Raw genomic sequence first — 11,415 nt, forward strand, 5'->3', positions numbered from 1 at the left:
TAATAATATTGGAGTAAAACTCCACTTCGACCCATAATTATTTTGCGAACTTCTATTATGTCCTTTATCGATTGAAAAATGAAATTAAGGCACATAACAATTAACTCTATCAAACATTCTATCCTTTTCGTTAATGTCTTTGTCTAAAGCTAATGGATTTTACTTACGTGTCATGTTAATTGATGATGTGTCAAGGAATTATTCCAAGGAACAAAATGTTCCTTCTCGTATCAATAATACGTTGTAGTAAAATAGGATAATTAAATTCCTGAAAAATTTTTTAGGAGACACGTAAACCCCTAACTAATTTAAATATAGACAGATAAAATCATAATGAACCATAAAGTAAGACAAGTATCTCTAAATTTCAACAAGTCATTCTATTTGTTACACTGATTGCTGATCTTGGTTGGCGGCAGCCTCAGTTCCTTGCTCCCCCTTCTCTTCCTTTTTCTCTATAAAGTCCTTATATGAGCACAGTAAAAGTTACCTCATCAAATTCAATCCCTTTTAATCATTTTCTTCTTGATCTTCAATACAAATTTTATCTCCCTATCTTTACAATATTTATCTATTATTGTTATGAACGTGATGTTGTTAGATTTTAAACCTCTCTCACTCATCTTGATCACAAGTTTCTTAACTTTTTTCAAATCGCAGATTTTGTAAAGGCCATTAATCAATGCATTGTATGTGATCAAGTCCGGCCTAATACCATAATTGATCATTACTTGAAAATTCTTTCAAGCAAAATCAATTTTTATATTTGGATTGTCCATCAATCAAAGTGGTAAAAATAACACCATTCGAAACCAACCCTTTTTTGCACATGTCATCAAACAAAATTTTTGCAACATAAAAAGGAGAAGAAGTAAGAAACTAAGACTACTACCAACCAAAGTCAACAATCAGTGCAATAGCAAGTACAATGACTTGTCAAAATTTTGGGATACTTATTCTACTTCATAGTTTATTATAGGTTTATGTTTAAATTAGTTAGAAGTTTAAGTGTCTCTTAAAATTTTTTTTAGGAGTTTAATTGTTCTATTTTATTGCAGTGTATTATTGATACGATAAAGAATATTTTGTTCTTTGGAATGGTTTCTTAACACGTTATCAACCAATGTGATATATAGACAAGATTCGATAGTTCTGGATGAAAATATTGATAGAGGGAGTAAAATGTCTAACAAAATTAATTGGTAAGAGCCGTAATGTCATTTTTCAATCTATAAAAAGTGAAATGAGAATTAGTAAAATAGTTAGAGACTGAAATAAGACTTTACTCATAATATTGTTATCTACCGGGACAAATATTAGGCAAACCTTATATCATTTTTGGCTTGTTTGAGTGGATTTTTAAGAAAGATATTTGTTCGAGTTATTTTTTAAAAATTTTTTATAGAAAAGTAAAAGTAATTTTATGTTTGGATATCTCATACAAAAAGATCTTTTTATCTATTAATTATGTTTGACTATAACGATATAAAAATACTTTTTTGTTTATTTATTACATAAAAATATCTTTTTTTTTTAATTTTAAAATAAAAATATAAATTACAGTTTTTTTTTAAAATATTTTTTTATTTTTTTAATATTTTTATTTTTACTACTAAAAATTTATTAAATATATTAAAAAATAATAAAAATTTTTTATCAAGATAAAAACACTTAAACAAACACTTTATTTATATCAGTTGATTATTGTTAGCAACGGATCAAATTTTGGAATTGAGGGTTTCATCAATCTCATTAATGATTCATGAACATGATGAAGGAAGGAGTAAAGGACCAACCTATCACGTGACCCAATTTGAAATAGAAGAACTCATCACGTGCCAATCCCAAATTGCCCCAAAAATAAATACTAACAAAAAAAACCTTTAAATTTCAATTGAGAACAATAGAACCAAACTAAACCAAAAACCCCTCTTTTTTCCTCTTTCCTATTCTCTCCATTCTTCTGAATCAAAAATCGAATTTTGAAGAAGAAAGAAGGAAGGATCCACCACCAACAACGAATCCATGGAAGCCATACTCGTAGATTGCGTGCAGAAGAGCCTCCGCCATTTCATGCACTCCAACGCCATCTTCCTCTGCCACCGTCTCTGCGCTGAGTTCCCCACTGAGGTCTCTCTCTCTCTCTTTCTCTCTCTAAATTCAAAATTTTTCTTCTTCTTTTTCCCTTTTTCCTTAAAAAGTTTTCTGTTTGGTTCCTGAGAAACCATGGGAAAATTTAGAAGAGCTAAATTTAATCCTGGTTCCTTTTTAAGCTCCGCAAGAACTTCATGCTGTTTCTCGGCGAGCTATTCTCGCTGCTTCTGTTTCCTTCTCTGCAGAGACTGATTGGTTCTGGTTTACGAACCAGCTATTCGATTCAAGTTCCTTTTCTTAGTTTCTTCTATCGTAGTTTATTTTGGTGGATTTGGATTCGACTAAAAAATAAATAAAACTTAGCTTCGTGGTATATCTGGGTTGCATAATCTTTTGTTCACTGTAGTGAGTAACTGAGTGCTCTCATATGATTAAATTAGGCTAGTACTGGTAGATTGCTTTTCAAGCTTTGTTTCTCTACTGTACAGTGAACAATGTATGATAGTTTTGCCTCCTATAAGTCTTGTTTTGTTATAAGAAAAGCTTAATTTTTTTTTGGGTATATTGCTTATGTGCACAGTGCGGTTACAGAGGGATTTTATGTTTACTAAATGGAACTTATTATAGAAATTTCGGTATTTTGGTTGGTCATAAATGAAGCTGTTTTTTAAAGGGTTTTTTGGGCTAAGGATTAGGCATTATGCTGTCATGCCCTTATGATTATATAGTCTCGTGTGCGACAAAATCCTGGTACTTCTGCAAATAGTTTTGTTCACAAAATGTTTGCTGTTCAGCAGAAACAGCAACTTAAAAAAAAATGTCAGTATGAAGTTCATGCTTTGTTTTAGTAATGTATTATATGTTTAGGCTTAGTATTTTTTTATTTGTTGTGGAACCTTCTTATTTGTGGTGTCTAAGATATGTAATGAGATGTCAGACTTGTCGAACCAACATTACTTTCGTTGGTTGAGTATTCAGCATGACTTTCTGAAGGGTATCTTTTACTCTCTTTCTAGCAGTGTTATGATCATATTTTCTTTTATACTGTGCAGGCAAATCTTCAATTGTTGGCTGGGTGTTATTTGCAGAATAATCAAGCTTATTCTGCATACTCCGTCTTAAAAGGTATGTTTGATACAATATCTTTTGTGCCAACCTGGCTTGGAGTTGCATTCTTATTCCTTTTAGTTTTAGTTGTCTCCATTGGCATTCTATTTTGTGGATTTTCTTTTCAATGTTCCCCCATTGTTTGCTATTCGCTCATAACAGTGCTTCTTATTATGTCTCACTTGCTATTCTTTGTCTTTATTGCTTGAAGGAACACAAATGGCTCAATCCCGATACTTGTTTGCAATATCATGCTTTCAGATGGATCTTCTAAGTGAAGCAGAAGCAGCATTATGTCCTGCTAATGAGCCTAGTGCAGAGGTAAAGTCAGATAATTTAGAATGTTTTTTCGCATTGACATGCTTCTTCTTTTATTTTTTTTTTTACAATTTGTTGATAAATTTGGTAGAAGTTGATTGACTCTTTGGTTTTGTTTCTTTCCTTAATATATAGGTTCCAAATGGTGCAGCTGGTCATTATCTGTTAGGGCTTATTTACAGGTTGATGATCAGTTTTCCTATCAATTGTTAATTTGTTTTTCTGAAATTTGCTTCCTATTTTTACACACAGACACACATTCACACACATTTGATGAATTTATTCATCTATATTCTTTTTTGATTGTTGTGCTGCTTTTTCAGATACACTGACAGAAGGAAAAGTGCCATAGATCACTTTAAGCAGGCATTATCAATGGATCCTTTAATGTGGTCTGCATATGAGGAATTGTGCACATTAGGTCCGTAAAATGATATTGACCTGATTGCTGATGCTCACTGGACATATTTAATTAACTGATTGTAGAAGCCAAGCTGTTTAGTTTTTGGATCTGCTTTCTAAGCTATATAGTTATGCTTTTCTCACTGAGATGAGTATATGTTGATCCTATGAAATGAGCAGCTTGAAGCAAAGCAAACATATGTTCTGTGTTAAAATTAAGGCTCAAGAAGTTTAATGTAAACCCAAGCATTCTTTCCTTATATTGCTGTGAATATGATGATCATTACACCCTTTTTCTTTTCTTCCGTAATCCTTAGGTGCTGCTGAAGAAGCATCTTCAGTTTTTGGTGAAGCTGCTGCTGTTTGCGTACAAAGGCAATACTTAAGTTGTTCCACCTCTCCAAGGTCACAATCATCTGCTGAGGATAGTAATCTAGTTGACTCCAGACATTGTGTCTCAGATGATGCAAGTCCAAGGCAACCAAAACACATGCAAGGCCTAAAGGATATTCCTGGAACTCATAATGGAGCATCTGTTTTTGGGGGAACTGCTAGTCAACCCATTAATAGTAGCCTCTCTAACATATCATTTTATAACACTCCATCTCCAGTAATTGCACAGGTAATTAAGTCTGATTCCATACTATATGCATCTTAATGTGCTTTTAGAAATTGTGGATAAGCTAAATTGTCAACTGATCATGTCATAATTTCTGGAATTTTGAAATGATTATATAAATACAGAAATGTTGATAAAATGTGGCCCATGGGTCCCTAAATGGCAGTTACATCCTTGGTCTACTGAATGTGCCTTGATGTCCATCTTTCTTTTCAAAATGTTGACATTTTTGGTTCACCTCTTTGCAGCTGTCAAATGTTGCTCCACCCCCTTTGTGTAGGAATGTGCAGCCAAATGGCCCAAATCTGAGTACCGGTGCTGCTGAAAGTTCTCCTAAATCGACAGTGAACTCTACTATTCAAGCCCCACGAAGAAAGGTTATGGATGAAGGAAAGATACGGAAGGTTGGGGGGTCTAATTCCTATGGCTTTATTGTCTACTAGTTTTGCATTACTAAATGATGTTATACATTTTGTTTATTGGTCTATGAATGATCCTGAAAGGCTTCGTGATAAGCTTGTTATTTCTTATAGGTCATTGCACTTTCTGGTTTATATGAACTACTTCAAGTATTATAACATAAACTTCTAGTGTATCTACAATTTGTTTATTTGCTTGATCATTTAGTTTATTGATATATCGTGTAGTTTGAAGAAAATTTTAAATGCTTTCTGAATTATTGTGCCAGATTTCTGGTAGATTATTTTCTGATTCTGGTCCTCGACGAAGTTCAAGACTCTCTGGTGATGCAAATGCTAACTCTAATGCATCAGTAACTGGAAATGGAACGTCTATTTCTTCTAAGTATCTTGGTGGGTCAAAGCTTAGCTCTATGGCATTCCGTAGCATGATAGTTCGTAAGGGACAGGGATGGGCCAATGAAAACATTGATGAAGGTGATGATTAGGTTTATGTATGGCACTGTCTGTTTGTATTGTTATTCTTTTCTTATATAAATATTACTTTTTGTGCGGTGATAGTTAAGCCATTTGTTTATTATGTGTTATCATGGCTGAAGAGTTCATATTTGTTTCATCAATTATTCTACTTTCTTAAAAGTATTATAAGAGGGTAAAGTCAGCCAGTGATGGTTTTCCTGGATGCTAGTTCGTTCTGGTTTTTGGTATTTAATATGGCAATGATGTTCAGGGGTTCGTAATGAAGTTCTTGATGATTCTCGTTTAAATGTTACATCAACAACTTCTACTTCCTCGCCTGCCGTTGAAACTAAATCCCAAGAACAAGAAGAAGCCAATTTTTCAGTTGGTGGACAGTTAATGAGCAGCTCCAAGGTCATCACTGGTGCTTCAGAAGCATTGACCCTTTTAAGAGATCTTGGTGACGCCTATAGACTTTCCTGCTTGTATAGGTGCCAGGTATTAATTATTTCTGGAGAAAGCAGGATATCATTTACGCTTTTATATTTATTTATTCATTAGTATTTCGTATTAGGGATTTGAGAAAAGGAAAAACAATGACAAGCTCCTTGTCCTTGATTCTATTATTGGTGAAACAGGATGCACTGGATGCCTATCTTAAAGTTCCACCTAAGCATTACCATACTGGCTGGGTTCTTTCCCAGGTAATTTTGATTCCTCCCCCCTGCCCCCCCACCGGCGCCTGCGGGCGACCTTCCATAGGAATTCCTGGTTAATATTCCAACTTCTTGCTTCATATAGTCATTTCCTTATGTTTGGCAATTGTATTCTCGAATGGTTCTTAGGCTGGCGAATCTTGACAGGTGAATCTCAGTTATTTGCATGCTTCAATATCTGTTAATGCAGGTTGGAAAAGCGCACTTTGAATTAGTTGATTATTTAGAAGCTGATCGGGCATTTAGTCTTGCACGTCAGAGTACGCCTTATAGTTTGGAAGGAATGGATGTGTACTCCACGGTTCTTTATGTGAGTCTATATTATTGTTATTATTATTACTACTAGTACTAGTCCTTCCATTTCAAGTGAAAACTATAAATGTAAATCAGCATGCTTACTGTTTGACCATAATCCTGTTATCTATATGCAGCATCTAAAGGAAGATATGAAGCTAAGTTACTTGGCTCAGGAATTGATATCAACTGACCGCTTAGCTCCGCAGACTTGGTAGGCTTGTCTGAAACATTTTTGTGATTGTTTTTATCCCCATTAGGAGTCATTTCCACTTGCGATTTTCCTTCTTCGCTTTGTCGGAAGGCCCAAATCTGTCACATGCATGCATACATGTTGCTGCATTTGCTGTGAATAAAAACAGTAACTTTTATTGAAAATAAATGCATTTATTTTTGGGCTGATATCATATTCCTGGCATATATGATATATGAGGTATAAGGTCATTCCATAGTCCCTGTATTTCACTTCTCTGTCTAATTTGAGCTCTCTGTTCTTTGAAGCCTTTCAATTCATAAAAATATTTACCATCACAGCGTTATCTACCATTTAACCACATGAGTGAGCTTTTGGAAATTACATGTTGAGAATTGAAAAGTTTTATAGTAGCTTCTGCTATATTTGGGTGTTCCATTTTAGTTATTATGATTTATGCTAATTTTTTTTAATTATTATTATTTTTAAAATATTCTGGTAGGTGTGCCATGGGTAATTGTTACAGCCTGCAAAAAGATCATGAAACTGCACTTAAGAACTTTCAGCGAGCTGTTCAACTAAATCCCAGATTCGCATATGCACACACCCTTTGTGGACATGAGTACGTACATGCTCATTTTGTTTACTACATATGACTATCCGTGTGATTGAGTGTATCTTCGGCAACTTCCTAAGGTCTTCTAAGTTTTAATCATTTCTACTTGGTACTTACAGATATGTTGCATTAGAAGATTTTGAGAATGGAATTAAGAGCTATCAGAGTGCACTTAGGGTTGATGCAAGACATTATAATGCATGGTATGGACTTGGAATGGTATATCTTCGCCAAGAGAAGTTTGAGTTCTCTGAGCATTTTTTTCGGATGGCTTTCCAAATTAATCCACGCTCATCGGTTATAATGTCATACCTTGGCACAGCTTTGCATGCTTTAAAGGTCGATTGCTTGTTATATACGCTGAATATAGTAGTTGACTACATTTTCTATGCTTGTACTTGTCTTTTGCAACCAGCATTCTGAAACTTTGGTATGCTTGTATCATATGACAGAGGAGTGAGGAAGCACTAGCGGTAATGGAGAAGGCTATCTTAGCAGATAAGAAAAATCCTCTTCCAATGTATCAGAAGGCTAATATACTAATGAGCTTGGAAAATTTTGATGAGGCTTTGGAAGTTCTAGAGGAACTTAAAGAGTATGCTCCCCGAGAAAGTAGTGTCTATGCTTTGATGGGGAGGATCTATAAAAGGCGTAACATGCATGAGAAAGCCATGCTTCATTATGGTATTTCTTTGGATTTGAAACCATCTGCTACAGATGCTGCTGCAATTAAGGTGATTTAATTTAGAAGAAAGAACAATTGTTTTGCACTAAACTCATCAACAATTTTCACAATTTACTTATCTTTCTACTAGAAAAAATTGCAACTTATATATGTATATTTGATGATGCAACTGCATATTCATTTCATCTATCAGGCTGCCATCGAGAAATTGCATGTTCCGGATGAGATTGAAGACAACTTATAGCAATGTGAAGCTCATAATTGCTGATGTTAATGCAAGTTATCCTCATCTGAATCCTTGGTCATGAGGATTGGCCTCTGCTTGTGCTTTTGGCTGATTGTGTATAGAAGCAGTACCAACAGCTGAGCGAGAATTCGCGCCGCGTCGGCGCGCTTTGGCGGATTTGTAGGAGAGTGACCTGATTTTGCAACACAAGCTAATAGGAAGAGGATGTGATGTAACCAAGTTACCAAAGAAGCTGCCATACTTGTATCATTAGTTGTGTTCAGGGGAAAGTACATAAAAATGTATCATTAGTTAACCCATTCATTTGTTCTTAAATCCATGGCTCTTAGTATGTGGCCTCTCCTAACATCACTTGATCTGTCGAATTGCTCATTATTTTTCTCGTTTCCTAACTGCAACTCAGCCAACCCCACAAAAACACATGCAAAAATAGTGTCTTCTCATCAATTAAATATTTTATTTAAAAGATGACAAAAATAACAGCTTCATGCACCAAATGAGAACTGATTCTGAAGTGGCATAACATTTTTACAAACCAATGGGTTTGTTAAGGAGTCAGTTCACTTGTCCATTTTAAGCAAACGTCAAAGTTTAACTCTTGTTTTGTTTTGTGGGTGCAGTAATTTATTTGAGATAAATTTTTAAATAGAATTTAGAATTACGGCATATTAGTTTTTAATATATTGGATTGATAGATAGATACTATAAAAAAAATAATCTAGCATACATTAGATAAACTAGTCTTTTATAAAAAAAAATTCGTTAAAAAATGGGTAATAGATATTTTTTATTGTAAAATTAAATTACTCGGTTTTTTGAAGAAAATAAATTTTAAAGTATTCGATTTAGATATAAAAAGATTTGATACTTTTGCAATAAAGAAGCACTAAGAATTCGTTTCTTTCTCATCTATACCTCCAAATGATTTATATTGAATCAAAACTTTGGCTTAAAAAAAATATCTTAATATACAACTGTTGAACGTAGTAAACAAACTTTTGAAAAACTCTGTATATTTTGGTTAATAATTTTTTTTTTAAACAAAAAAGTTTAACATAATAAGGTGGAGTAATAGAAATAGATACAAACATACAAAAACAATAATTCGGTTCACTAATTAATCACTAGTTCGATCAATTTTTTTTATCAATTTTTTGCAAGATGGTTTTTGAGAACGATCAGACCGACTAAAGAACTAGTTTTTAGTTAACGCAATCAAATCAGTTGGTCCGGTCCAATTTTTAGAATTTTAGTTTTAATTGCTCGATATTCCAGTCATTCAAAAACATGTGGACTTACTATTCTACCCCTTTCTTCAACATTCGTCCATCCCTCCATCAACACCAATTCAGCAACCAGATCCCAAGCCAACTCTGGCACCTTCATGCACCTGTCTTCCGAGACGACATCCTCAGTGGCAATTTGTGATAGTTCTTTTACCAAAATACTCTTGGTCCCATATTTCCCACGACCAACCTCTTTTACAAGGACATCAAAACCACTAGTGTCGATAGTGATGTAGACCCACCCATTCGTTAATAACATCTAATATACATGTATCAATTAGAACATGTCCCACACTGAACGATAAGAACGATTCCGTCACTTCATCACATCTAACTATTTTTACCCATTGCCTTCTTAAAATTTTGAACATGTTTATCGACCAAACATGCACCGAAACACTATAACCAAACTCTTCTAGTTTTACTCTGTTCCATCTCTTTCCATCTCCATACACTATGAAAGAATTGTAGGAGACTATTCATTTTGAAAGTGAATGCTTCTTCTGCATTTAGTACAGTGTTAAAAGTCAATAACACTTTGTACGCTACTAGTTCTCACACTTGAATAATCTGCGCCATATTCTTGCTAACTGCTATTTTCAGCAAGTTAAAATTTATAGGTTTGGTCGTATCTCCAACTAGACTCTTCTACATCCAATCCATATTTTCTTTTGCCACTGGCACTTCTACCTTCTTCGTCCAACCATTTCCGTTCGCGTCCTTGACTATCGTATTCGTCATCAAAGCTTTTATTTTTTTAAGAGTATCCATACTTCTACCATACTGAAGTTGCCTAGTCATCACTTTATTTTTTTCACTTTCTTCTCCATACAACTTTCCATCAGTTTCTCTAGTTGTCCTCCTGTACTTACTCTCTGCTACCGATATTAACTTACTTCTCTAGTTGTCCTCCTGTACAAGATATATGTCATTGATTCATTCTGTCCATTTAAACAAGAGAAATAATTCTTTCTTTGATATATTTTCTAGGGCTACACACGGATCGGATATAGCCAAAAATTCTATCCGATCCGCATTGCACTCATCGGATCGGATCGAATACATATTCGCAAATTTTTCAGACCGGATCCGATCCGATCCGATCCGCATACTTGCGAATCGGATATCGGGTATATCCGCATAATTATAAAAAAAATGTTCTCAAATTCCATTTAGTTGTTTTTACAGAAAAAATTCATTTTTTTCCTGTTTAAGTATATTTAATTCTAAAATATTATCAATAAAAGTTCTCTTGAATAACAAAAAAATAATAACACAAGATTTAAGTCTAATTATTCTAAGTCGAAGTACAACATAAAAAATAGAAAACAAGATATCATAAAATTCATAAAACAACACATTAAAATTCATATCACGTTAGGGTTTATTTTCTTAAACTATGCTATTTATATGTGATATGCGGATATACGAATTTGCGGATCGAATCCGCGGATATCACTGCCAAATCCGCAATCCGATCCTGCCATAATACGGATCGGATAATATCCGCAAAATTCGGATCGGATGTGGATAATCACCGCGGGTATGCGGATATTATCCAATTCATGTACAGTCCTAATATTGTCAAGTAAATTATCTACAAAAATAAGAAAGATTCGCTTTTTAAACGGTTGTACTCTTCTCTATTCCAAATCCTAAAATCTCTAATATGATGACGTAATTCCCTAGTTTTAAAACCAAACACACCTTCTCTCTTTTTCTTTTTCTCTCAAATTTTGGCTAATAAAGTTAAAAAGGGTTTAAGGAAATATTTCATTATTTTTGTTTGAAGAACCTACACTATTGATTATTTAAAATTTCACATAATTATGTTAACAAACCATGTAAGGGAGGAGAATAAATCGTTAATAATATTATAATTATTTTGAATAAAAAAGTTAATCGAAATGGTAATATCAAAGAAAGTTTCGTCAAAAAAAAAATAAAAAATAAAAAAAAT

General features: G+C 33.8%; 1 protein-coding gene across 1 annotated transcript; it reads left to right on the forward strand.

Annotated features, from left to right (window-relative positions):
• Positions 1 to 1,902: 1,902 nt before the first annotated feature.
• LOC130976650 (cell division cycle protein 27 homolog B) lies at positions 1,903 to 8,800 on the forward strand. Its single transcript, XM_057901563.1, has 16 exons — positions 1,903 to 2,130; positions 3,147 to 3,219; positions 3,413 to 3,522; positions 3,655 to 3,701; positions 3,843 to 3,940; positions 4,239 to 4,543; positions 4,789 to 4,944; positions 5,229 to 5,436; positions 5,690 to 5,916; positions 6,057 to 6,122; positions 6,325 to 6,444; positions 6,566 to 6,642; positions 7,124 to 7,243; positions 7,357 to 7,576; positions 7,690 to 7,971; positions 8,116 to 8,800. Exons 1-16 carry the CDS (start codon positions 2,026 to 2,028, stop codon positions 8,164 to 8,166), a joined length of 2,265 nt encoding a protein of 754 aa, XP_057757546.1. The 5' UTR covers positions 1,903 to 2,025; the 3' UTR covers positions 8,167 to 8,800.
• Positions 8,801 to 11,415: the final 2,615 nt, after the last annotated feature.

Source organism: Arachis stenosperma, chromosome 4 (assembly GCF_014773155.1).
Source record: "Arachis stenosperma cultivar V10309 chromosome 4, arast.V10309.gnm1.PFL2, whole genome shotgun sequence".
In the NCBI taxonomy this organism is placed as follows: domain Eukaryota; kingdom Viridiplantae; phylum Streptophyta; class Magnoliopsida; order Fabales; family Fabaceae; genus Arachis; species Arachis stenosperma.